The sequence below is a fragment of the Ciconia boyciana genome, chromosome 3, assembly GCF_034638445.1.
Source record: "Ciconia boyciana chromosome 3, ASM3463844v1, whole genome shotgun sequence".
Taxonomy (NCBI): domain Eukaryota; kingdom Metazoa; phylum Chordata; class Aves; order Ciconiiformes; family Ciconiidae; genus Ciconia; species Ciconia boyciana.
Genome location: NC_132936.1, coordinates 16,351,096 through 16,378,625, shown reverse-complemented (window position 1 = coordinate 16,378,625; position 27,530 = coordinate 16,351,096). Strand labels below are relative to the sequence as shown.

The 27,530-nt window shown below is 40.5% G+C and overlaps 2 protein-coding genes across 9 annotated transcripts in view; one reads left to right on the top strand and one right to left on the bottom strand.

The window, feature by feature from the left end:
- ROCK2 (Rho associated coiled-coil containing protein kinase 2) overlaps window positions 1-27,530 on the bottom strand; it is a 142,320-nt gene that overhangs the window by 16,696 nt on the left and 98,094 nt on the right. Inside the window, exons 32-33 of one of the 6 annotated variants that reach the window (XM_072858601.1) lie at window positions 22,223-22,257; window positions 21,857-21,985 (exon numbers count right to left, since the gene is read on the bottom strand). The exons of 2 other annotated variants lie outside the window; for them this stretch is intronic. In XM_072858601.1, coding sequence (XP_072714702.1) covers window positions 22,254-22,257 — 4 coding nt within the window. In that variant the 3' untranslated portion in view covers window positions 21,857-21,985; window positions 22,223-22,253. 3 more of the 6 variants (XM_072858597.1, XM_072858600.1, XM_072858602.1) reach the window with 3 other exon arrangements.
- SLC66A3 (solute carrier family 66 member 3) lies at window positions 1,608-11,621 on the top strand. 3 transcript variants are annotated; one of them, XM_072858603.1, is made up of 7 exons: window positions 1,651-2,048; window positions 4,867-4,949; window positions 5,426-5,495; window positions 6,119-6,176; window positions 7,424-7,544; window positions 8,730-8,771; window positions 11,294-11,621. In XM_072858603.1, exons 1-7 carry the CDS (start codon window positions 1,906-1,908, stop codon window positions 11,380-11,382), a joined length of 606 nt encoding a protein of 201 aa, XP_072714704.1. In that variant the 5' UTR covers window positions 1,651-1,905; the 3' UTR covers window positions 11,383-11,621. The 3 variants fall into 3 exon arrangements, with proteins under 3 accessions (XP_072714706.1, XP_072714705.1, XP_072714704.1); XM_072858605.1 differs by lacking the exons at window positions 8,730-8,771; window positions 11,294-11,621 and adding an exon at window positions 7,626-8,537 and having other exon boundaries at window positions 1,608-2,048; XM_072858604.1 differs by lacking the exon at window positions 8,730-8,771 and having other exon boundaries at window positions 1,646-2,048.

The following is a 27,530-nucleotide window of genomic DNA, read 5'->3' as shown; positions in this document are numbered from 1 at the left end:
ATGTCTTTTTAAACTATCAAAATAGTTACATTAAAATATGCTCATGGACCTGCTTAATAGTTTGAAGTCAGTTCAGCTTCTTGATTACTCTAGTAGGATACAAGGCAGTGCGTATTCTTGACACTTTTACAGCATTTTGTTGGATCCACACAGTCATGCAGACACACAACTTCTACCTTAAGTATTACTCTATTCTACTCAGATTATCTGAAATGACGGACACATTTACACCTCAGACCTAATTTTAAATGAGATAACTTCATCTTGTGTGATGGGTTACTCAACTCTTTTTCAAGTACGCAATACTCCCACAAGGCTGAGAACTCAGTTTATCAAGAAAATCTTGGAACAGTTATTATTTTAAGGTAACTTCAAATTTTCTTTTCTTCTTTTATAGTTTATTGTCTTTGAAAAGCTTGATTAATTTGAATTATATTAACAGAAGCACAGTTTTTATATTAAAATTCTGTATTGGGGGGCATTTATTTCAATCAGAGTTTTGAGATTTTATGTACTCCTACATACCTGCCTCTTTTTATGACTGAATTACACAGAGGGCAACACAATTTACAAATTAAGCACCAGTAATATTGTTTTAAAATAGCACTAAAAGTATGTGGAATGAATGCAATAAACCTGCCTGTCAAATTGTATTATCAAAACAACAGAAAACAATTTGTGAGAAATGCAAAAGAGCTGAAACTAAACCGTGTTAAGAACTATTAGTCATAGAGAAATACAACTTTCATTACAATGAAAAAGAAGAAATTTTATGCCTGCAAATAACCCCTCATGTTAAAGCAATTATGCTGTAGGTACAAATCTGAATTCATGGTATGGATTTGACATTCTGAGTAGTCCCGGCCATATGCAGGCATGAAAGAGCCAAGATTCTGTATGTGTGTGATCAGTACAAACGTATATTTCTTGGGTAATTGCTCTTATTTAGTTCTGACAAGCTGCTAAGTAGAAAGCTTTAAAAACTGTGCTTTACTATTTTTGTGTATAACTGTGTATGGTGGGTAGGTGTATGTTCCAGGGAAGTTGCTCCATCTCTGATAATCTGACAAGTCCAGCACTCAGGAACTTTTAATTTTGCTGAACTTTCTGCACAACCAAAAGTGACGCTGTCAAAACCACACCATCCCTATTGCAGGAACTAGCACCACAGCAACCCAGACAGCATGACCCAAAAAACGCAGGAGCTGTAGCACTGGAAACTCCACTTTGGGGGTGAAAACTGAAATCCAGCCTACGGCTCCAAACCAAGAGCTGAGCTACACTACTCCTAAGTGAACACAACCCACAGCTAACCTTTTACACCAGCACAGCATCCGATGATTAGTGTTTTGTGGATTTTGTTTAAGGTAACAAAGAGTAATTTCAGGACCAACGCTCTCAACCTGAAGCTTAACGTTTCTCGGCCCCGACACCGAGAAGCGTTAGCTGTGGGTAGGCCTCAACCCGCGGCACGGAGACAACCCGGGACACCCGGGTGCCCCCCGCCCCACTCCCCCGGTCCCCGCGGCGTTCGGCAACACGCCAGCACGGGGACTGGGGGGTGACCGGCCCCTTCCCCGCCGGCGGCTGACAGGAAGCACTCCCCCTCCCGAGGAAGACGCACCGGCCTCCCCGGGGTTGCCAAACCGGCCGGCAGCGCGCTCAGGCCCGGCGAGGCCCGAGGCTGATGCGGGGCGGCGGAGGCCCGCTGCCGGGCCCGGCTCTCCTCTCCCCACAGGCCGGGCGGCCCCCACGCCCCGGGCAGTGCGGGCGCCATGAGCGCTCCGTGACGGCTGCCCCGCGCCAGCGGGGCCGGGCCGGGCCGGGCGGGCTCCCCGCCCCACCCCGCCACGCCGCATCGCGGGTTCCCCGTTCCGGGCTGCCGCGGGAGCGCAGCGCAGCGGGATGGCGCCGACGCTGCTGGACCTGGCCCACTGGAGCACCTGGGCGGTGTGCGCGGTGATCAAGCTGCCGCAGCTGGCGGCGGTGCTGGCGGCCAGGTCGGCGCGGGGGGTCAGCGTGGGCAGCATCCTGCTGGAGCTGGCCGGGTAAGGCGGCGGCGGGGGGGGGGACACACACGGGGACAACATGGCGGACCCCCCGCCGGTGGCGCGGGGGCTGCGCGCGCAGCTCGGGGGCGCGCGGCGGGAGGAGCCGTTGGGGTGCGGCGGCAGCGCCGCGCTTCAGCCGGGCTTCCCTCAGCGGCGGGCGGGGAGAGCCGGAGCAGCGAGGGGCGGCTTTAAACCGGTCCTTTCTGTAACGCGGTTAGCTTCCGCTCAGGCTCCTGGCTCTTCCTACGCCTGTCATGCGCAAGTGCCGCGTCCTTTCTTCACTGGGCTCACAAACTCTTTGGAGCAGAAACTTCATATTTTAAAGCGTTTCCACGCTGTTGGTTAAAGGGAAACTGGGCTTTTTTAAAGTGCCCTAAACCAACCCCAGCCACCCGTGTAGCTGGAGACAAAACCTACTGTTGGGTTTAAGCCATGTATTTAGGTTATTACATGGTCCCTGTGCCCTGTTGTGCAGGTAATTGTACCAGTCAGACAGGCTTCTCTCACCCAAATAAGTAAAACATCATCATTAAGAAAATTACAAACCTTGTCAAATTCCAAAGATTTGTCAGTTTGTAACAAGCTTAGATGGACTAGACTTATTGAGTCTTGCTTAAAGCGTATTGTATGGAATGGAAAATAAATACAGAAACTCTGTACATGTACATGTAAATATGGGTACAAGCCCGTGAGAGAAAATACGCTGAGGAGCCTTGTATTTGCCGAGCGGAGGGATGGAGGTGGCCAGAACATCCAGCCGGATGGCTGCAGCTCTCCACACCAAGATAAAAAAGGGCTTTTTTATTCCGAAAAATCACCTCCCACACCCAGCATGTTGTTTCTGAATGCGCCTGTGCCTCGTCTTCTGTTAGGGGCACAGCTGTTGACCCGGGTCTGGCGCTGCGCAGGCTTAGGCGTGCAGACACCCCTCCGTACATAGCTGTGCAGACACCCCTCCGTACATAGCTGTGCAGACATCCCTCCATACATAGCTATGCAGACACCCCTCCGTATGTAGCTGTGCAGACACCCCTCCATACATAGCTGTGCAGACATCCCTCCATACATAGCTGTGCAGACACCCCTTTGTATGTAGCTGTGCAGACATCCCTCCATACATAGCTGTGCAGACACCCCTCCGTATGTAGCTGTGCAGACACCCCTCCGTACATAGCTGTGCAGACATCCCTCCATACATAGCTGTGCAGACACCCCTCCGTATGTAGCTGTGCAGACATCCCTCCATACATAGCTGTGCAGACATCCCTCCATACATAGCTGTGCAGACACCCTTCCGTATGTAGCTGTGCAGACATCCCTCCATACATAGCTGTGCAGACATCCTTCCGTACATAGCTGTGCAGACACCCCTTTGTATGTAGCTGTGCAGACATCCCTCCATACATAGCTGTGCAGACATCCCTCCGTACATAGCTGTGCAGACATCCCTCCATACATAGCTGTGCAGAATTCCCTTGGTCTCCACTGTGGCCATTCGTAGCCCACGTTCCTCCATGGCACTGAACCCCCGTTGCCACTGTTTACCCTTAATTCACCTGAGAGTACATGAACTAAATTCTAGTTCCAGCAGAGATAACTTACCCCACAGCCCCAGCTGAAAAGCAGCGGTAGCATTTTTAAATCATTCATGTGTGTTGGTGTGCATTGAAAAGGCTTTGTGAGTAATGTTTCAGATGAGCATGGAGAAGTCATAAATGTCTCCTCAGCACCTGTGTGATAACCACGGTACCCACAGCGCTGCAGGTTCTGCACCTGCTCTGGGCAAAACTATGTTGGAAGAGTTGCAACGAGGCTTTTTTGAAACATGTATTGGGATTGTTTGTTTATTTAGTAGCCTATTTATCCTGCAGGCTTTAAAGACCTTGGGTCCAGTTGCAGAGAGCTTTGGGGCTACTGGTACAAACCGGGGTGGTTCTGCAGAGTCAGCATGCAGTGACCTGGCAGAGGAGTGACACAGAGGCATGGTGCTGATGGCAAGGAGTAAAATTTGACCCTACAAGAAATAAGACTCCTAGGAAGTTCAGATATTTGAACTCTGAACTGTAAAAGCCAGTTTCTTACAAGGTAGGCAGTTCCTTATGCCATCTTTCTACGCTAGAAACCATCAGTTTTTCCTTACATAAAACTATGCCCTAAGAGCCCTTTCTGTTTTCTCTGCAGTCTTGAAGTTTCTGTCTAACCTCATGACTTGCATGAAAGTTGAAGAAAGTAAAGAAAACGTGATAAAAGTTCAATTCCTTTTAGATACTGTATTGTGGAATAGCAGGAAGGAGAATTGCCATTGTTTGGTGCACTTAAGAACAGGCTCCGAGTCTGACCAGGACAGCTACACTGGGCAATCTACTAACACTGTAGTCTAGGCAGCTTGGAAGATGATTTCTACTCCTGTAAAACTTGCTTAATGTACAGACTGAACTTCTGACACAAATAAAGAAATCAGAGTTATCCCAGAGGTGCCAAGGCAATTGCAAAGAGAAGGTAGCTTCTAGGGTCTGGAAGCCTTTCTTTCTTTCTCATCAGTTGTAATTAATAAAATCATGCCTTTCACACTGAGGCAAAGACCTTGACAAGAAGTGTGGGCAGCTCTCTACATCTTACTCTATGTGAGGGTAACAAAAATAGACTACAGAATCATCAGGCTTGCACTTTGTCTTCATATTTGTTTGATCAGTGTGACAGCAGGGGCTACACCTATCTGGAGCCTTTTGGCACAACCAAAACAGTAAAAAAGAAGTTGTGAAGGGGCTGTCCTGACCCTTCGTGCAGTCATGCTGTTTTGTGTCTTTCTGTTCAGCTTCCTTGTGTTTCTGAGGTACCAGATTTATTATGGTTACCCTCTGCAGACATACCTGGAATATCCCATCATCATTGCACAAGGTAATTTTTTTAAGCCATGTTTTGGAAGTAAAACTGGGCTCATTCAGCACTCTAAGACTTGCAGATACAGTACTCCACTGTGATGACATGTATCCATTGACCAATTCTAGCTGGGGTTGGGGGGGAGGAGGGAATGAACATCTCAAATATAGTTGAATTCCTGTACATTTTATGAAAATAGTGACAGGTAGAGGAGAATGATCTAATTAATACACACGGAGTGGAGTTGCAGTGTAAGCTCATCCTTTTTCCAGTGACTCCACATGGGAGAGAGACCTTATAAACACTCCAGATTCTGAGAAAAGTTTCATTTTGGAGCTTGCAGTGTTTTGGACATCAATCAAATTTGAGAGACAAACCTGTAAGAAACCAGTTTCCATAGACATGGTGGCCGGTGGAACTATTTCCTTCTGCCTAGGATTGCATTTAGGCCCTTTCTCTCCCTTCTCTGACAAGCGATCTTTTATTTATTTCAGATGTCATTCTCCTTTTGTTTATCCTGCGCTTCAGTGGAAACATGAAACGAGCTTTGTTCTATGCAGTCACGTATCCTTTGAAATCTGGGAATTTTGTTTTATGTAGCTTGTTTGGTTGTTCTTTGCATAGCAGCTATGTCATCATTTGTTTTTGTGCTACCATTGTAAATCATTTTCAGCCACTCCTCAACATGCATTCCACATTCACATGTGGATTTCTTGGATCACAGTAAAATCTCTACGAGAAGTAAGCTTTATATGTAGCTATGCTTTAGAAGGCCCACAACTGATAAGGAGTAAGACCAATTCTTAATTTACATTGGAGATGCAGGGTCAAAATGATGAATCTTTTTTCTTTGATTCCTACCCATGTAGATTGTACTTGCTACGATGAACACAGCAGTGTATTTTTATTTTTTTTAATAGGACTTGGGCTTAAATCTCAAGTCTTGTGCTTTGGAGCACAAGTTTCTTGAGAAACTCCAGGCACTGTTCAACCAAAGACCGTGTGAAAAATAGGAACACTTAGTGTTTCAACAAGTGCTTAATACATTTTTATCTAGATTGTATAGTCTGTTATAAAGTTTCAATAAGACTATTTCCAGATGTTTAAAAAAATCTAATTCCGCAGGCAGTTTCAAGAGCTTGGGCATCCTAGAATTTTCAGTGCTACGAAACTTAACTTAATGTAAGATTTTGGGGGGGCTGGTACATGCTAACACTGCGGAAGTGGATAATAGACCTGGCCATGGTAAGTGCCGCATGATCATTTGAAATTAGGTCCACATACGAAATGCCTTTTTTTCTGGACGTCTTGATCAGTGAAATCTCTCCTTATATTTGTCCTTGGAAGAATTAATCGTTTGGGTTAGCTTTCAGAACAACCCCAGTTTTCAAATCCAGGTGTTTCACTTCTGTGAGTAGCTGGAAACCACCACTGGCAATAGAGACTCTATGGGGGGGAAAAAAAAGTATGTTCTGAGATAAAGTTTTTAATTGTGGGGCCTTAATTAAAACTAGCAAAGGTTTAAGATGTTGAAAAAAGATTGCCTCTTTAGTCCTAAGGTCATAATCCCCATTAATAGACCTTTAATATGAGATGAAAAGAACAGAGCATCAATCAAAGCATTTAAAATAGGGAATGTTAAGTACTTCACAAGATCTTTTTTCCTTTTAGTCCTAGAATTTTGCAAGAAAAATATCATCTGATAATGCCCTACATAGGTTAAAGATAGTCTTTGCCCTTTTTATCAGAAGAGATCAATTAAGTTAAATTAAGATAACATTAAAATTTAATTGAGATTAACTGGAGTTGCTAATGCAAAAGATGATACAAATGGGGATAAAAGCTTCTAAGCCGAACACCAGCCCTTACTTGCAAGGGAAATCCAGGCATGCCACAGAGACCCATGTGGAGGTCTCCTCTACCCGCTGCCTTTGCAAAATCCCCCTTAAAAGGATGACAGGGTGAACAGTCTGTTCACTTCATTATTTTTTCCCACCAATTGGACTCATTTTCCACACATTCTTGTCAGTTTTCTCATTCTTTTATGGTTTTGTTTGCCAGACATAATGGTCACAGATGGTCTGAATCAACCTTGCTATTTAGACTATATCAGTCTCATTTTAGCTAACTTTCATAAACAGTTTTATGTAGCAGGTTGAGAGGCTTTTTTATTTCTTTGCTTCTTATTGTATTAGCCTCTATCAAGCATTTGCCAACAGCAGTAGCAACTGTTGCGCTCTTTGAGCTTCTCCCTGGGCAGTACCTCAGAAATCGGTCCCTTGCTTCTGGCAACTTTAATTTTTTGCTTCACAGTTCCTTAGTAAGAAGCTGAAATGCTTGGGTTGCAAAATACTGAAAAAGTATGTATTTTTTTTACTCTAAATGAAAAAGCTAGTCCTGGCTTTTAGTAAGGTACATGCTAGGAGCCATAAGCTAAATGCTCAGATAATACAATGGCAGAGGTTCTTTCTCTTCTTCTACCTGCTTTTCAGAATTTGTGCACGCTCATCAGTGCGGCCAGTAAGCTGGCTCAGCTGCGGTGTCTCTGGCAGACAAAAGATTCTGGACAAGTGAGCGCCTTGACCTGGAGTATGTCTGCATATACCTGCGCAAGTAAGCTATGGGCAACTTGGTGTGAAGCACTGAGGTTTCATTTGTTAAAGCCGTATCTCCTCCTAATGCCTCTTTCAATAGATCTTTACTCAACCACAGTAGGTAAAAATCTTGCCTAATGTCGTTTCCCTTGGTGCCGACTTCTGAGACTCCGATACCACACAGTCTCTTGAAATCAAGTTTTATCACTGACACCAGCTGAGTCACACTGACACTTTGACTTGGAAAACAAGCAAAGGAACGTGATACAGTTGAAATAACTGAAAGCGTGTCTTTATGAAGAAAAGATTTCAGTGTTCTAGGATTTAATAAAATCCAGCATGAAAAAGTGCTAAATTTTGTAGTCAGACAACGCTAATTCTGAAAAGTCATCTACAAATAAATACACACTTAATGCTAAGTACCTTTAACTCTATGACTACATGTAAATATACTTCTCAACAGAGGAGAATTTAAGAATGTACCAAGAACAGTGATTTGTGCAGTTCATGTGTTAATTACCTAGTGGTCTGCATGAACAGTTCTTCTACAGCTATTTGTCAGAAGTGCCTTTGTCATATTCACAAAACTTATTTAAAATATTCTTAGGATAAAACATAGTGATGCTGGATCTATTTCCCTGTGAAACAAATGTTTTTAAGTCAATAATTCAAGTTGTGGTATGTTCGCTGAACAATGGCAATAAACTCTGTAAATGGTTTTAGTCTGCTGCAAATGTGAAATAATTAATGTTTAGATTTGTTGTGGGAAGGAAAGCTGAATTCCTCGTATTTGCAGAAGCCTAAAAGCATGCATGTGAACATTTACAATGGTTAAGTCATGCTAACTCGATGTGGGTGTAGCTCAGTATCAATGACTGAAGCAGGGGACTGAACAGAAGGAGAAGCAGTAAACTCTGACCGCATCCAATCTAGTGAGATAGATGGATATAGATATAAAAACTATAATTATATCCATGGTATTCTCATTAAAAAAGACCCTTAATGCAGTGTCACTCAGCTTTGAGAGCGTGATCTCTGAAGCTAAAATAGTGAAGCGTGGATACACTAGAAGTGGGACTGTCTATACAATGTATATTTTCATGCAAGATTATCCTCTACTGAAAAATAGATACTTTGTCATTTTTTGAAGGTATAATAAACGTGTCATATCTAGTCCACTTATCAGAATTCATTCAATTTACAGCAAGAATAGTTACAACTGTAATGACTACGAATGATCTCGCAGGTGAGTAAAGTACGGAATTGCCCGCCTTTCCAAAATAACAGCTGCCATGGTCGTTTTTAACTGTTTTGTAAAAGCAGTTATCTGGTCTCAGCAGAACAAACCATGAACCTGGTGGTTTAGCATGGTGAGGGAAGGAGTTACTGCCAAAAAAGTTGCACAGGATTACAAATCAGTCAAATACTGGAGAAAACAAAAAACCCTGCTTATGCTTATCACATGGTGACAAGTGGTCCACAAGCAATTTTTTTTTTCAAAAGGCAAAAGCACTACAAAATTAACTTAATTATGAAAATAGCAGAATAAAGCATTAAAAATCTTTAATATTTAAATACATAAATAAATTTAGTAAAATACAACTTAATAAATCTGTAATAATTGAGTGATAGCTTTTCAAATAATAAGTGTTTCCTTTTCTTATTGTGGGGTTTGTGCATTAAAAAATTCTTCTAGAAAACTAAAGTTCAGCTTAGTATATGAATAGTTTTAGGCACAACATTCAGAAAGTTTATGGCAGGCTGAAAATGAAATGGTAGGCTGGTAAGAAACTCACAAAAACCTGTCTTAAAATACATAATTTGCATCTGATTTCATGATAAAGCAAATTAATAGCTTCTTACCATCCTGACAAAACTGAAAGATCTAAGGAGTGCAGCGTATTTCTCAATAAATGGTTCGAAATCAAGACTCGGTGGATGTAAGAACAGTAACAAAATGACCTTGTACTTTATTTGGCAGATCTTTGTTCTAGTTCAAAACTGGTATTTCATCAGAAACATCATTTGGATGGATTTTTTTTTTTTTAAGCAGTCCTCTGCAGCACAGTAAGGCTCTGGTTTTGCAAGCAGTTCAAGTGGCTCTTTGACTGGAAAAGGAAGTCCCCTTTTCAGGCACTCATTTTCCCCCTAGTCCTTGCTGCTGTCTCTTTGCCAGAGTTAAGAGTTTTGGGGCCATGCAGTTAACTGGATCACCAAAAAACTGGCATAATGCACACGCAGAAATTTAGTCCAGGTCAGTTATCGAGTCCAGTTCACCCACAGCTACACACTTACACTGATTAGAAGTGAGAGAGGTATACTGAGGGGAGGAAGGAAGGGAGGAAAACACCACGAAAGTAAAAAGCTGTCTCTTGAAGGTAAAGCTGGCTCTGCTTAAAGCTGCTTTTTAAAATACACCACAATACACATTGGAACATGGAAGAGATGGCAGCAAACATTGATACTGTGCTGCTCTAATGGAAAATGTTCCCAGTCAACTTCTAAGACTGAACACTTTGGCATGTTCATATTGGTTTCATGCACACATACGAAGCTGTCTGTCGTGGTTTAGCCCCAGCCAGCAACTAAGCACCACGCAGCCGCTTGCTCACACCCCCAGGTGGGATGGGGGAGAGAATCGGAAGAGCAAAAGTAAGAAAACTCAAGGGTTGAGATAAAGACAGTTTAATAGGTAAAGCAAAAGCCGCGCACGCAAGCAAAGCAAAGCAAGGAATTCATTCACTACTTCCCACGGGCAGGCAGGTGTTCAGCCATCTCCAGGAAAGCAGGGCTCCATCACGCATAGTGGTTACTTGGGAAGACAAATGCCATCACTCCAAATGTCCCCCCTTCCTTCTTCTTCCCCAGCTTTATATACTGAGCATGACGTCATGTGGTATGGAATAGCCCTTGGGTCAGTTTGGATCAACTGTCCTGGCTGTGTCCCCTCCCAGCTTCTTCTGCACCTGGCAGAGCACGGGAAGCTGAAAAGTCCTTGACTAGTGCAGCAACAACTAAAACATCTCTGTATTATCAACACTGTTTTCAGCACAAATCCAAAACACAGCCCCATACCAGCCACTATAAAGAAAATTATCTCTATCTCAGCTGAAACCAGGACACTGTCAAATGCCGTGTATTTCTGAAACAAAGTTTTTTGTACATTTCTGTGAATATTCCATTGACCAAATGGATATTAGATATACCTATACTTCAAATTGTGGTCTCACAGGTAGAGATATTATGCTTATTTTGGTTTAAAAAAATTCTGAAAGTTAATCAAGACACTGAGAAACTGTTTTTTTCTCAGTTGTCAGATTTCCTCTCATTAAAATCTAACAGATAAAAGTATTTCCTGTCTCCCTGAAGTCTAAACTTAACAGATGCCAGTGGAGGATAATCCCTTTATCATAAACAACACATGTGAGCTGCAGCTCCGAGTTTAATTTTAGGTGTAAATATAAATTTATATGAGGGTACTCAAACTTACACTATTCTCCTGGTTTTGTCACAAAGGAATTAGAGGTACTGTAGCGTACTATTTTCAGATATCACTCACAAGTGCTAAATGCTCTTCTCGGCTATATTTACTTTGAGAATTTCTGGGTTCCTGAACATGGTAATTTAAACTAATTGACTGAAAAGAGTTGCAGAATGGGAATCAGCCTGTTTGTACACCAGGGAAGTTTACATAACAATGTGTCTCCTGAAATGACAGCAGTTGATTTTTTAGGATTTATGCTTACAAGATTGTTTCTTCCCTTTCAGTTCTCATCCGTTTCATAACCATGCTCATTCTCAATATTTGGGTCACAGCCACAATCCTGCACTACAGGAAAACTAAAAAGACTGATTAGAAGACACCCATCAGCACACAACATAGTTACCATCAAAAAATAAACTTAAACAACAGAACAAAGGTTGAGGAAGTGCTCGCTCTCTCTCTTAAGCCTACTATTTATCCCTAAGCATACTTAGTACAGTCATGTTTATTTCCTCTTAGAAATGATTCTGATAAGATACTTAATTTAAGCAGCATATTTTTATTGGTCATTTAAGACAAGTTGCACTGATATCACATTTTCTCTGGATTTTTTTACTAAATGAACAAGGTATTTTGTATTTAGATGTTTCTATATTCTCGTATCACTTCAGTACTTTCTGGTTACATATAAGCAATTTTTTTCAATTATACACGAGCAATTTTGCACCGACATAGCAACTCATCTTTCTGCATCTGCTGCGAGTTTGAAAACCAACAACAGATGTTTGTCTTCTTCTTGCAAGCAACTCAATTAGTTCAACATTAACTAACTGTATTTTAGGATGAAGAAAATCTGAGTCAAGGCCCAATTCAAAATAAGATTCTAAATGCGTTTTACTAAGTCACAAATCCAGTTGGGATCGTAGCGCTTACATGCAACACTTAAATAGTACAATTTTTACAGCGGATACCCATGGTCACTTTCTTCAATATATCCAGTTTTTATTAGGATAAGAGCAAAAACTCAACTATGAATTCCTCTTTTTCAACCTGAGCTCTCATTCACTGAACATACTGTTTTGAGAACAGCAGAGACTAGAACGTATAGAAATTAATGAAACTTTGACTAACAGAGTTAAAAATTGCGCTCAAGCAGAAGTTCCTGAACGGATACCCAGGGTCCCCAAATGCAATCCATAGTGACAGTGACCCGTTCACATGTGCACCTTGTTGCATCAAAGCAGACTCATCTCCAGCGGTCACCAGTTTTTGATGATACTGCTCTGTGCTTTGTTAGTTTTTAGCCTGTCTGTGCTAAGCATGCTGAAGAACCTAAAGACTTCAATTTTTACTTTGGGGATTCAAATCAATTTGTAGTCGGTATATTTAAAAAGGGAAAAGGATATTCTTGAGAACTATTAATGAGGGATTTTACTTCTGGAAGTAATGCCTTTCCAACCAAAAGTTACAGAAGTAATCATATCATATAGCTTGCCTTCATTTCTCATTACATTCTTGGAAATGAGAAGATACACCTTTTCAAAAGAGTTCTTATAGTATCACTGGTGATTGGCATGTTAAAACCAAGGCACCCTTGATCCTGACACCCTTGAAAGCTATGGGAAGACTGCACTGACTACATTTGAGGCAAGTTTTCCTTGCAACATGCTAAATCATTGAACTCTTTGGAAGAGCGGGATCTGCAAAAGCAGATGTTTCGGCCAGTATACACTCAGCAGTCAGACCCAGACCTTCACCATCAGAAAATATAGCTGCTTTGTAAACTCTGATTTAAGAGTGGGAAGGTGGGGGGAAGAGGTATGTCTGTGGACATATGATTGCATGCATCTCACACTACTGAGAGCAAGTTCAAAGATGAGGATTTTTTACTGCTCCAATAAAATGTATAAATGTTGCTATGTTGGTTGAGAGAGTAACTGTAAACATCCTGTTACTGATTTTACTAAAGCTGTATAAAATATCTGAAGTGGTCTAGATGGTGGCAGGTGGCATGTGATACATTTTCCAGGTCATATTAATAAATGCTATTCTTTGTGACTGATTAATATCATTCTTACAGTTAATTTTCATTTAATTTTTTATTGTTTCCATATATGGAGAGAAAATGAAATATTCATTACATGTCATTAATGGGCAGCTGTCACCTTAATATTTGAAGCATCAGGCTGTATATTAATCTGTAAAACGCTAAAGAGCTCCAGCATCTTAAATGAAAAAAACACACTTATCATCTGTTTTTAATTAAAGCCTCTTCTTGATAGAGAAAGATTTTGTATAGAGTCCAAACCCTGTCTGTTATTGACATCTTTCATACTCCTGAGTGATGCTGTAGCAAAATGAAGACACTCCATTTTCGGTTTGAGCATCAGCACTTCAAGTTGTGGTTTTTTTGTCATAAAATGCTGAAAATACATTTAAGAAAAGTTCTTTACAGGACACTTGACATACTTAGAATAAATCATCTTAGGAACTTGCGGAAAAAAAGAGACTGAGGAAAAGAAACAAAGCTGGATAATTCACAAGCTTAAGGTAAATTAATTTTGTGGACTTGGAAAGCTGGACCATGAGTTCTCATTCAAGCTGCAAGAGATATGGAACAAATCAGAAGGTAGCAGTAAATAGTTTTACACACTTCCTCCCCCCTCCTCCCCCCCGAGAATAATTTATTTAACTTCTGTAAGGTAGAATTATAGCCAAGTCCTGGGCAAGCCCCATGAAAGCATAGACCCTGTGGTTTTCCAGTACGTAAACCATAATCTTCTCAGTAGCTAGATTAAAGGCAATAGCTTTAGACAAGATACGTGGGGAGGATAAATCTTGTTAAACTTGTCATTCAACAGTATCAGGGCGGACAGGAGCAAGTGGTTTGCTGCGTAACGCAGCAGCGGCCCCAAGACAGGCAGGGAAAGCATCTTGGACTTATTGCGGTGTGTGTAAGCCAGGAAGCAACTTTTATCCACAGGGCTGGAAATAATACATCTCCATTCACAGATCCTGTGGAAGTGCTGAATTACACACTTGGTGTCTAATTGCACCAGTTCACAGCAAGCTCACAGGGTGAAATAGCCTTTCCAGTCCTGGCTGATAAAGTGTGGGTGCTTCCAGGGCTTTCAAAAAGTACGAGTTTTCTTGCCTGTGAAAAGACAAGATCTGAATTCTAGTACAGCCCACTGAAGTTTCATTATAACCCCAAATCTCTCCAGCTGTGGATATGATGAGCTATGACTATGTATTTGGTAACAGATAAGCTACAACCTACACTTAGCCACAAAGCTCAGTTTAACAGCATGGAAGAGAAAATATTTATCATTATTTACTATCCAAAAAAAAAGAATGAGGACATGATTCCAGAGATAACAGGTTGCAGGTTTGAAAGTGAGGAGCAGACAGTGGAAGATGTGTATAGTTTACTTTTCCCAAAAGCCTATTTCTGAACTGTCTGCAGTGATCGGGAGCGTCGTACAAATGCAAAACCATCACGTCCTCCGCCCTACGGGCCTCCAGAACGCTGAGCGGTTTGTGCAGAGTAGATGTGTTTCTTGGCATTACTCTGATCCAGCAGAAGGTGCTATTGCTTGGACTGCTCAGAACTCGCTGTCCCTGTCTGCCCCCTGAGCCTCTTCCACTGGCTTACGCTGTGCATGTAGCGGCTCCCTAACCTGGTTCTGCTCATCTAGTCTATTAAAACAGAGAGAAAGAAGTGGGGTAGCAGACATACACCTCAACCGCTGGAGCTCAGAAGCCGGATTTTAGAGCAGTTTGACTCTTTGGAGAAAGTCATTCACAATTAGCTAAAAGGTCCCGAACAGCTTACAACTTGTAGAAAGCTGCCATTCAGTCCTCTAAATGAGGTAAAATTACTCTTCCGCCACCAAACAATCATCATCCATTTGAGGACATATGTAACTAGGGAGGGGAAAAATAAAAAAAAAAAAAAAGAAGGAAATAACACCTCAGAGCCCACAGGAAGAACTATTAAAAATGCAAAGCTACACAGATGTGGAGATCAACTCAGATGAGGTAGTTTCCCAGCCATGTTATTTTCTATGATGGTGAATAACAATTATTTCCCTGCTAATTCTCTTCAGGCTGGTTTGTTCCATTCCCTTCCAGATTCTTCAATACTTGAGATTCATATTTATGTATGAAGCAGAACATGAAATGTTGCCTTCATCACTAAAAATGGTCTAAGGAGGCCCAGTTTGGAGGTGGGGAAGCTGAAAAAAAACCCCCTTAAAATAGGATGTTACTAAATTCTTGGTTTGTACTGAATTTAATTTGCTTGATTTTGAGCTAGAGTTCTCCAAGATACTTAAGAGTTCTCAGAGATGATGGATCTTGATGTCAAATAGGTGTCTGGGAGCCACAATAAACATTACCGTAAGAACCTGCCAGCTCATCGCTTGTGCTGGATCCAATTGCAAGACCTTGGCAGTCTGACAGACCCGAGTCCTGATGGACCTCAGGTGTTTCCTGCCTGATGGCAAGATAGACATAGAGACATCTCCAAGTTAAAGATGTCAGCTATTCCATTCCACCTTGGAAGTGGTTTGGGGTGAGTACCATCTCTGTCTTGGAAAAAATCCAATCCTTGGACTGGGGGTGAAGTAAGAGGTTTTTTACACTTCATTATACTCTTGATGAAATTTAATTGGGGATACTTTAAGGACAATTTCAGTATTTGTTATAATATTGTTCATGCCCTGTTATTTCAGCTGATTATAACTGTCTTAGATTGTCAGTAGCCTAAACAAGTACTTCTGTATATTATGCAGTATTACTGACTGACAGGAAGGGAGCTTTAAGAGGGCAGACATCTTGTTTTATATGTCAACATTCTGGAAACTAATTTAAAGGACAGAACCTGCACCAGCCTAAAATGTGACAAGAAAAGTCAGCTAATAATGACTACAATTCAAATTGAATAGTAACAGGGCTTCATTATGAAAATAAATTCTACTTACCACCTTATTGTAATTACAAGACATCTGTGTATATGCCTGCTCTGGGATGTCCATGATTTCTGCTTTTGATTTTGGAGGCTTTGGCCAGCAGTACCAAGGTGCTGACCTGTCTCACACTATATGAAAAGTGTAAATGGAAGAACATGCTTCCTATGCCTCAGGGTCCCCCCTTGTCATGTAAATCAGGACTCTAATGAAGCACAAAATGAACTTGGGTAAAGCGTATTTTAAGTTACCCAATTACTGTAAATAAATTCTTCCACCTTTGAGCAATTGACTACATACAGATTCCACTGAGCTGACTTCCAAGACAGTGACTTAATCTTGAGAGATTTTAAACTGTTTTCCCTGAAATGCACCATCAGCATGACTTACAGTCCTCATGGTCTCAGATGAGGTCAAGGATATTTTCCTCTCTCAGTGTTGATGTTTGTTTTAAGCTTGTACATATGCCCACCTTCCCCATAATAAAAATCCCATTGCTGTAGCTCTGAACGGTATAGGAACCATATAGGGGAGCTCCCTTACTGTATTTGTCAAACCCTTCCATCGCTCCAGAGCAGGCAAGTGGCTACACAGATCCTACTGAATCTCAGTTGGCCCCCAGTACACCAAGGTTGTGATATGCTGGACAACATCATGCAGGCGCATGAGGCCATGGGATCCAGCAAGTAGATGCAAGTCCTGAAGCTGCAGCCTGACGTGCACCTAGCTACAAGATCAGCTTACAGAGCCTATCTGAAAAATGGAACACAGCTGAGGTAAGAGACGATGCTAGGGACAGCAAATGTGAAAAAGGGTTCAGACGCTGGGGTTCCTGGCTCCTTCAACCTTAAAACAGTTAAGGTATTAGGCATCTCGGATAACTCCGATACATCGCTAACATGGCAATTCAGTGCTTAGTGTCTAAGCAGTCGGCAAGCCAAAGGAAAAAAGGATTGGCAGTGATCCCACACGCCTGATGTACCTCTTGTTGGGTGGCCATGCTTACCAAGTGGTGCAACAGTATTCCGGGCCAAAAAAATCCTGAAGAGCTAGCAAGGGTGATGACAAATGACAGGAAATGGATGACCTAAGAGGCACACTGGGACATGACAATATAAGACTATACATACAAGTTGGTTCACATCTCTGAACAAATGTTGAAGGCCTAGACCTCAAAATGGGGTGATACAACTGAAGCATCACACGCAGTTGCCTTGGCTGTGAAAGCATTTCTATGTAGCTCCTCCAAGCAACCTAAAGAGGGCTGCAGGGACGTGCAATTGCTGCGCTCTCTGCCCTTTCCTTTCAGAACGAAGATGCGTCTTTCCAGATTTCTTTAAGGTATGCAGGACTGCATACACTTATAACTTTGTAATCTTGCTACCTTTCACTGTGACTTTCATTTTTAAAGATCACTTTAATCCTGGACCTTCTGTAAGATTACTGGAGCAAATGCAGCAGTGGTCAAATCTAGCTTCACACTTGCAATAGCAAGTATCAGGTAGAAACTTGACTTTCTTACCCTTATAAAACAATGCTTCCTGCCTACAAAGGGGCAAAGATTCAAAACCCCAATCTTCGTAACAAGGCCTGGTAATTAGCATCCCTGTGCTAATAAATTACAGTTCCTCTGAGTCCCCACTTCTTGGAGCAATGATTTTATGGTGAGCTTTTCCATTCATTACAGTAGTTTCTGGGGAGAACTAGATTCGATGTGTTGAGACTTCGTGTTCTTTTCTGCCACATACATCTCAGTAGACTTGTCTTATTTCTCAGATGAGCATGTCTGAGTACATCACTGTCCACTCTATAGCAAGCTTCAACAAAGAACATGAATTAGTTTCGAACCGCTCCTTCAACACCTTTTACAGAGAACCAAAAGATCCAAAAGAAAACTCCTTCCCACTCTCATGAGGGATACTTCAAAGCAGCGGGCAAAACGTGATCCATGGGATGCTGATAATCCCGAGTGGTTTATAGGATCGTCTTAAAAAGTAACAAATAACGTTTTCAATTTGAAGGGTAGTATGTGCAGAGATGATAGTCCATACAATATTCTGAAGATCAACTGTAATGCACTGAAAAGGCACCAAGCCTGTCAGAGTTCAAGGAGTGTCTGGACGATGCTCTTAGTCATACAGTTTAGTTATAGGTAGTCCAGCGAGGAGCAGGGAGTTGGACTCAGTAATCCTTATGGGTCCTTTCCAACTCAAGATATTCTATGATTCTATGAAAAAACAAACGAATCACTATTTTAACATGAATGCCAAGGAAAACTAACCAGGAAGGCGGAGAAGACTGAAATACTCCAATTCCCTGAACTGGACCATGGACTGTTATGTTCTGCCTTAGAAACAAAATAAAGAGGTAGTAAGGGTTTGTAAGAGCTATGCAGGTAAGAAGTCTGTTTTAATACAAGTTCCCCCTTTTCACAGCAGCATCCCAAATATGGCCTCACAAGCACAGGATGGGTGAAGGCACTTCAAGACCAAGATATATAAATCCTCTTCCAAGAATGACTCTCTCAAAGCTAGATGGGAAAATAATACATTGTAAGATTATAAACACAAATGCTCAAATGTCTAAAGATCATCTGACACTGCCTGGGAAACTAAAGAGAAAAAGCATGTAATTTCTAGTGGCAGCTTTCCTGGCCTTGGTGACTTCACAGAGCCACTGAATGCCTGTCCAACACGGAGGAGGTTCAGTGGCTTCAACAGAGGTAGTAAGAGATTTAGACACTTGCAGTGAAACTTCAGTGATGTTTTAAATTTGGCCACTGTCACTGACTGCCAAGATACTTGAGCCTCTTGCACGTTTCCAAGTCCTACATAGTACTACGGTCCATGTCACATTTTGGTTACAGCATCAACCATGCTAAGAAGCACAAGAACCACAATGTTTCCTTCAGTATGCAGACTCGGTGCTGGATCGCTGGCACCACTGTGAGGGGTTGAGCTTTGGCAGGAACCACTAGAAGTAGGAAATTGCAGTGCGCAACTAGGACAGAAGTGGAAATCTCCTTGCAGAAAGGTCTTTGTGACAACTGACACGTTAACTCCGATGGGGTCTTCCTGTCCAGCTTCCGTGGTGGTGAGCTCTTGGATGGGAACAAAAGAGCAATTTCCCTACAAGTGTCTTGAGCTTCTGACTCCAAGTTTGACCCCTGATTTTTCCAGAAGGTTAATTTGCAGCTTGGCTATGCTATTTGTTTACTCTTGTGAAACGAAAGGACTTGCAATGAGAGAATTTCTATTGATAAAGTCATCCAGGCCATAAAAATGTCCTGTTTGCTGGGACAGCCCTGTTACAAAAATAAAGTGTTTAAACGTCAGTGACTTTAGGACAAATATTCCTTAGTTCAGGAATATGCTCTTCTCAAAAATTTTAAAAGGTTACCACTGGACAATAAGGAAACAACACAATCTCCAGGGAAAAAAAACGTTTAAGAGTTCTTTGCATTCCATAGATCAGCAGATGGAAGCTCTGTCTTGAGCAGAAGGACAAGTGAGAAGAACAGAAGAGCAGCTTTGCCTTTTGTGTCCTGGGTGCAAAACCAGGTTCGTGCACATCATACCACTGGCCAAATGATCTCCACATTACAGCTCAAGAGAGCCCACGCTGTTTGTTCCTTTGTTTTGGAACAAACTGCATGAAGGAAAACTGAGGAGTGCTATGATACTTCCATCCCTAGAGGATGGAAAACTCAAAGGCCACGAGGAACCTATGCTAAGTTGGCCCTGCTTTGAGGTAGAGGTCAGACCAGAAGACCTCCAGTGCTCCCTATCAGTCCATATCGTTCGACGATAGCTTCTCAATACAGCCTGCTGTATGTATAGCTATATAACTGTTTGTACAAGTACAGAATGTATAAACTGTGGCTAGTAAATACTATAATACAGTAAATTTCCTAAAATGTCAGGCTTAACAGTGCCCCAGGGATTCACAGTAAATGAGGGCAAGCCAAGGAGAGAAAGTGCAACAGATCCAGCCCCAGCACTGGATGGCCTGCCAAAACAGCTCCCTTGGAGTCTGCGCTCCCTCCACACACAGCCTTTGCTTGGCTTCCTTTTCAGCAACCCTTGCCTTTCCCATATCTGCCGCAGTAGTTGCCTATATAGTTAAATATTTCAATTAATTACCAGCTTCTCAAGTTCAGGAACTATTTTACCTTACTCAAATAGTTTATTTAAAAATATATATATAATATTCTCCAACTCAGAAAAGGATAGAACTTCCCACAATGTAACATTTTTATATATATATATAAAATATTTATGCATTCAGTGAATGGAAACAGTTTTACTGTATACATTTTTAATGTTGTACTCTATGCAAATCTGCATTACCTAAAAATATACCGTACTTCTGCAAATCAAAACAAGCAGGGAAAAAACACTGTAGCTGTGCGCTGGGTTATAATACCTAACAGAAATGACAGGAAAGTTTTAGTTTTGAATTTAAGAACTCACAAACAACGTTTTACTTTGCGAGTGCATAAATAGAAGACTGAATACATTCTGGCTCTGTTAAGCTGAACTGTAGTAGAGGTTACAAAATGTAAATATATTTATTCATTTTCAGTATTTCAGTGTTTCCAAGTCCACCTTTCATGATAGTGTTAAATAAATCATGGTCCTATCCTTCCAAACATTTCGACACTCTTTAAAAAACAAAAACAAACAAACAAAATTTTAAAGTGAAATGTCCTCCTTCATTGAAGTGTTAGATCATATTTTAAATTACTGCACTCCCACACAATATTTTTTATATATATATATTTTAAATATATATATATTTATATATATAAAGAGACCAAATAGGAGACTACATTTTTTACTGTCAATATGTTTAACTTCGCATACTGTAGTTGTATAAAACATGCATTTTCTGGGATAATTATGAACACATCATGAATGAGCCCACATAAATTATATTTTTTGTACAACTCCAAGTTTAAAAAAAAAAAAAAGACAGATTAAGTGCCTCTGAGGCCCTTTCTTCCCAGCTATCAGTTCTCAAAACACACTACTGAAATATTTATCTATGCCTACAGCTATGTGCTAGAGAACCAGATTTAAAATTTTAAAATACATCTACAGTATGTTTTACTTTTCTTAAGGTTTGTGACAGTCCTCAGATACTGTGTTGTGAAATGTAAAAATAGTCACAGATTCTTTTTTTTTTCCCAGAAATAAAAAACACATCTAGGATAGTATGCAAAAACAAGGCAAAATGAAGTTTCATAGCACTTAATGAGGGTTAATATAAGTCAATAACTAATATTGAGGTTTGTAAAAAGGGCTGGATGAGCAGTTACATGTACAAGCAAATGGTCTAGTCATTCCAATGGTATCAGACATTGTTTCTGTAACCAACACTTCTCCGCCCTTAAAACCAGTCGATATACATTCAAAATAGGCTGACGTTGATATACTTACTAGGTGTAAAAATAGTGCACTATTTTTTCTGCCACAAAGCAAAATTGCATCCTAAGAGCTGGTAAACCTTCTTTTTTCCTTAAATAGAGAGAATGGGCAAAAAACTTGAAAAAAAATTAAATTAAGGCAATTAGACAGGTAAAACAGGACTGCCCATGATGACATAGCCGAAACTAGTACATACTTCAAACTTATACTAGCTGCTGAACACTGACATGCAGCTTTTGATAGACATGTATGAATGATATAAACTTCAACAGTATGGCTTTATACAAGTGCATAGTTGCAACTGCAATAAGTAACGGTATCTGATTAATAAGCATAAAAAAATAAAGTGGAAAGATTTTTAAAACCCTCTTGCAGTATTACAGTACAATATATATACACAGTATAATGGTCACTTCTTACAGATGCAGTCTATATCACTATGGTGGATCTTCCTCCTGGTTCTTGCAGACATGCTGGTGGCATCTTTACGAAAGCTGAAAAGTCAGTTTCTTCCGTTTTAATATTCATTCCTCTCGATCCTTTTATGAAATGTAGTGTATGTGTCTTGCCAAGAAAGCTTTTGTGGAACAGAGTTTAAAAGGTTACCTAACATATCCTTTTACTACTTACCAACCATTCCTCATTTGATCAGTCAGTCAGGAGAATACAGGAAAACCCTCAGAGATTAGTAATTTATATTGCAGCAAAAATGTAAACCTCTGATATATATAGCACAATCTCTCAGGAAAATATATATTTTTAATATATTTTGGGATATGTTTCAGTCTTGCTGTAACGGGAAGAAAATTATCACCTTGAATTGTGTCTACATTCATGGAAAGCAGTTAGCTGAAAAAGAAGCAGGAAGTTTGGTCAGTAAATGCAATGAATGTAAATCTGACAAAAACATACTTCCTCAAAGTCTTCATTTAAGATGGGCTCATCAGCATACTTGGGAGAAACGCCATTCCTCTGTATCAACAGCATTGTTACTTAAGTATAGCACATCCTTACGCATTATGACCCCAAATCAATTAAACCCCCTTGTAATATATGAGGGTAAAGTACAATACACACAATGTAATAGTCAATTCTAAAAGATTAGTAATTTGTAAGCTTTTAATACATAAAGATGCAGTATATTTAACTAACGTAATGCTTGTTACTGTAAACACTAAGCCAGTTAAATTCTACAAGAGCTGGTATCTCAGTTAACTGAGTACACAGCTCAGGTACAGCCCTAGTGCTGCTGTCATTGCCCAATCTTTTATAAGGCTGAGACACACCTTACGTACTATTTAACAGAATTCTTAGAAATTTAACTTTTAGGGTTTTTTTTCTGTGTAAACTAACATTGCATCAACATGTAAAATGATTAAACATTGAGAACTATAAAACAGTTATCACTATTTCCAGTACATTCACACTGCTTATTTGAGTAAGCCATGGGACAAATTAGATCAATAAAACGGCCGTATCTTCTCTAAAGCAGTCAAGGAAACCGTATCACAGAAGCTGCAAAGCCCATTTGTTTACGTAGTTTTCAAATGCATGGTTAGGTACCCAAAAAGCACAGCACTGCAAAGGAAAGCCAAGTCAAATTCACTTCATAACACAGGTAGAAAAGCAAAATGCAGAACTCCGGTGATTTCATGTCTGCTAGCCACAGACCAGTCAGTTTATGTTAAAAGCTTAAAAATGAAAAGTATTTGTAAATACCAATTCTGTTGCAGCTAAACATCCAAATGCTACAATCTCCCTTTTAGCCTTCAAAAATTATCTGCAGCAGTTAGCAGTATTAGCACTATAGATGAGCAACTACTCTGACAACAGGAGATATTTTCTTTTCGGGCAGGCAGACATGAATTTTGAATAAAGATCTAAAATTAGAAAAATAAAAACACTGTCAAAGGCAACAACATTGTTTTAATGAAAATGACTCCTCTAAAAATTCATCGACATCATTAACAGAATCTCATTTTTACTGTTTAAAATATTAAAATGAGATCTTGTATTTTCTCTGGTTTGAGAAACAAAATCCAACATAGCATGCTGTATTCAAAGGCAAACAAATCCATTCCTCGCTATTTAGATTTACCCCTTATACTTCTTCAGAAATCAAAAACATCGTCATCATCATCATCATCACCACCAATATCATCAACATCATCAAATGACCAATCCCAGTCCTTAAATGCCAGATCAAGTAATCTGCAACAGGAGGGTTTGATGTTTAATGTATGTCGCACTTCTATAGAAGACGTCAAAATTCCATTTGTTATCACTAAACCTTTTCAAATAAAAGACTGTTAAGGCAGGTGGGTTCCTTCCTTCGCCTATCATGGAACATGAAGATTCAGTTAGTGTTCACGTAAGCCAGGAATATTGTATTCATTGGAAATTTATCTCACAAATCATTCAATTCTATAGAACACTTACCATATTGATTTTTCCAAAAAAAATTTCAGCAGAAAAGACCAACATGTACATTTCATAAAATATCTGCTTTCTGTTTTGCTGCTGTTCTTGTTGACTGAGGTGCAGTTTTATGCTCTCCTGCTATCCCTTTCCAGACAATACTGCAAGGCTAACCATTTTTCCAATAAAATCAAGTAATTTTGACTGCTGAACAGAACATCAAATAAAATAGGTTCATGTGAATTTACAAATACAGTAGGATTTTACTATATCCCAAATACAGTGGGATTACACTATACAGCTATCCTGTAGCTCATTATTTAAAGCTAAGCAATGCCATAAAAGAGGATATATCAACTTGTTCTCTAGGCATCGCTGCCTGCGCTCCTTCTATGGTCAATACAGAACAAAGAAAGCAAGCGAGGCAAACCTTGTCAGCAAATGAGTCATTTTACCTATTTTAGGCATTTATTTTGGGATGGGATGAATCATTGTCTAGAGGCATTCATCTCTTTCTGTTGTTATTGAAGGATCTTGGACAAATATCTGAAGTACTAACTTCTCAATTGCTATAGCTACAAGAAATGAAACCCAGTCTGTCTAGTCATCTCTCCAGTGAGCTCAATGGGTTTTAAATCAGGATTATATGCCAACCATAGCAGGCAGAGATAGAAACCTTACCCTTACAGAGAGTTCAGTGTGTGTTAACCAAAACATGCTACAGTGTTTAATATAGTTAATCACATGCTTTAAACAAAATGGGTTTCAGGAGTTTTTTGGGTTTTCAAGTTTTAAAGTTTTTACACTTTTAAGTGTGATATATTCCTGAAAAGGTTCAATATTCATTTATTAGAAACTACGGCTATTGTAACTTCTAAAACACTTAAAGAATTTATTAGACATTAAAATATAACAAAGCTGATTTTTTTTCAATTTGGAATTATCCTTTTGACACAATCCAATTGGCTGGATAAGCAGAAATTTTATGGTCTGTATCAAAAACTGGTTTGCCCTTAAATCATCACAAAGAAAACAGCCATGAAAACCTTGGAGAAACAATCACTGTGTGAAATTCCTAGCAGGGACAGCATTTACAGGACCACGCAGGTTGGCTAGAGACCTCCTGAGGTCCCTTCCCAACCTGCTGCTCAAAGCAGGGTCAGCTACAAGGCCAGCCCAGGCTGCTCAAGGCGTTGTCCTATCAGGTCTTGAAAGCTGCCAGGGATGGAGCCTGGCCAGCCTCACCAGCCTGCCTCCCTGCCCAGCTGGAGGTTATATCCACTGGATCCACTGGATTCACTATCCAGTTGGAATCTCTCGTGGTTCAACCGAGCCCCTTGTCTCTTACCCTCCCACCATGCAGCACTGAAGAGCCTGGCCCCATCTCCTCGATACCCACCCCACAGGCAGGGGCAGGCTCTGATAGCTCTGATAGCCCGCTGGAGCTGTCCTTCATCCAGGTTGAACAAGCCCAGCTCTCTCAAGCCTCTGCACTGACCATCCTGGTGGCCTCCGCTGGACTTTCCCCAGTTTCTCAATGTCTGGCTTGACTTTGGGGGCCCATCTCTTCCCTCAGAAAGGGATAATCTCGTCCCTCAATCATCTGGCTGTGCTCCTCTTGGTGCAGTCCCAGAGCCTGCCTTGCTGCCAGGGCCCACTGCTGGCTCATCTCCAGCTTGTCCCCAGCCACTCAGTCCCCAGATTTAACTGGCAACTAGATCTTCATTCTTAATAAAGTTCATAACGGAAAATTAATTATTCTATATGGTAAGCCCTTGCACAAAAGCCTCATAGAGGCACCAGTCAGATACTAATTGGCCATAGCAATTACAGTAATTTATAAGTATGTGGTTTCTAATTGAAAGTGTTTAAATTCATACAAATTTCCACTGGTTTGACAGATCTGCATTAGTAAGGTGATAGGTGAGATGACCTCACAGAACTACACTTTTCCATCTGTTAGATACATTTGCAAAGCTAACTTATTCTTGCAATTAAACTTTCCAAAATGTTTTGCACATAAAAATGTTCATCCACCTCCTTTTCCCACCATTACAAAATATACAGATAGAAAAATATACAGATAGAAAAAAAAATCACTAAAGACTGATTTGGACTGGAGGACCACCACAACTGAAAAGAAGGGTAACAGTAAACACTGTGTTATGAAAACATTTTGTAAAAACCATCATGAAGACTGAAAGAAGGGTGTTATAAGGAGAAAAATTATTTTATGAGCACGTAAGTACAGCTGTCAAAAAAGAATCAGAATTTATAATATACCCTTTATATGTCAACAATAAGAAACAGAATAAAACTAGTGAATTAGATTGTAAACACTATACAGAAGAAAAGCATTTTACTTGTGCCCCAAGTTGTCATGAATGTTTCCTTAATTCATGCTTCAATCCAATCATTGATATTTTAGTTAGTTTTCTGCAAAGAAACCCTTCAATATTCAGTCCCTAAGTAGTAATAAAAAACTTTTTACCTTCATGGTTATAATCAAAAAACCTAATAATTTAAAATGCAAATTATGACGTCAGATTTTCTTTTAAAGTATGTAAAGTAAATCACAAAAAATCAGACTGTCAGGAAGTTAGGAGGGAAGTGAAATTAAGTTACTTTGAGTCCTTTCACTACACATTTCCACACATTAAAATACCAGTATTTTTTTTAAGATCTAACTCTTCGTACTGTGAGGCTGTTTTGGGATAACAGCAGCATCACAGTATGAGCAAGCTTATGCTGCATTCCCCAATGTAACTCTGGCAACTCACCCAACCCAGTTTTCAACGAGACAGCTTAGACATTGGTAGCAGTCTGGTCACAGAAACAAGGAGAGCAATACTGTCTAGTCACTGCCAAATTATCTCTCTGGGGAAAAATGTTAAGCCTTTGCTGAACTGTCCATTGCTGCTGGAATACTGCAACAAGCAAAGCAAGTCAGACCAAACTTTCACAGGCTGTCAACAAGGGGGGACTGATATAACCAAGTATTAGCTGGGTGATGAAAAAGCAAACTGAAAAAACCCAGAAATTCTGTACTGTGCAATCACATAAGCACTACCTGCAGAATGTTATCACTTCCACAATACAGTATAGCATTTTGCTCCTTAAAACTGATCCAGTAATAGATTACTGGTTTTTGTATAGACATTTTTTTCCCAAATCAGAGGAACTTGATAAGAATATTCTTTTAGGAATCATGAGACATGAGCATGAGTCCTTCTAGGCTGAATTGAAACTAGTTCTCCCACCCTTTGCTAAGTGCTCCAGCTACTTGACCAAATGGTGATCCCCCACCTCCCATCTTCCTGCTCTCTTGCAAAAAGCACGAGCGATGCTCAGATAGGTGCCTACCCCTGCAGCAACAGGCTCCACGCAGTGGAACCCACACGGGCAGAGATGCAAAAGTGAGATTCATCTGAACAAGCTTTTCACTGTAGATGTCCAAGAGAATGCTGTATGCTCCTTTTCTATACTAGGAGGACATGAATCCTGAAAACAACTCTTCCTAAATATCAACTGTAAATGGAGTCATAGATATATACATTTGGTCAGATGAAACACATTCTAACATACAAATCTGCAATCGGGTGTCTAACCTTAGAGCAGGGCAGGAATTCAAACACATGCCTCAAAACCAAGCAGTAAGAAACAAAAGACATGTAGTCTTTTGCTACATGTAAGGCCTTCTAGGC

What these genes read in the sequence shown, in the direction of transcription:
- SLC66A3 (XM_072858603.1), top strand. Translation starts at nt 1,906, where the DNA reads ATGGCGCCGACGCTGCTGGACCTGGCCCACTGGAGCACCTGGGCGGTG. An exon ending in TCCCATCATCATTGCACAAG is followed by an intron (nt 4,950 to 5,425) that starts GTAATTTTTTTA and finishes TATTTATTTCAG; the next exon opens with ATGTCATTCTCCTTTTGTTT. An exon ending in GGATAATAGACCTGGCCATG is followed by an intron (nt 6,177 to 7,423) that starts GTAAGTGCCGCA and finishes CCTGCTTTTCAG; the next exon opens with AATTTGTGCACGCTCATCAG.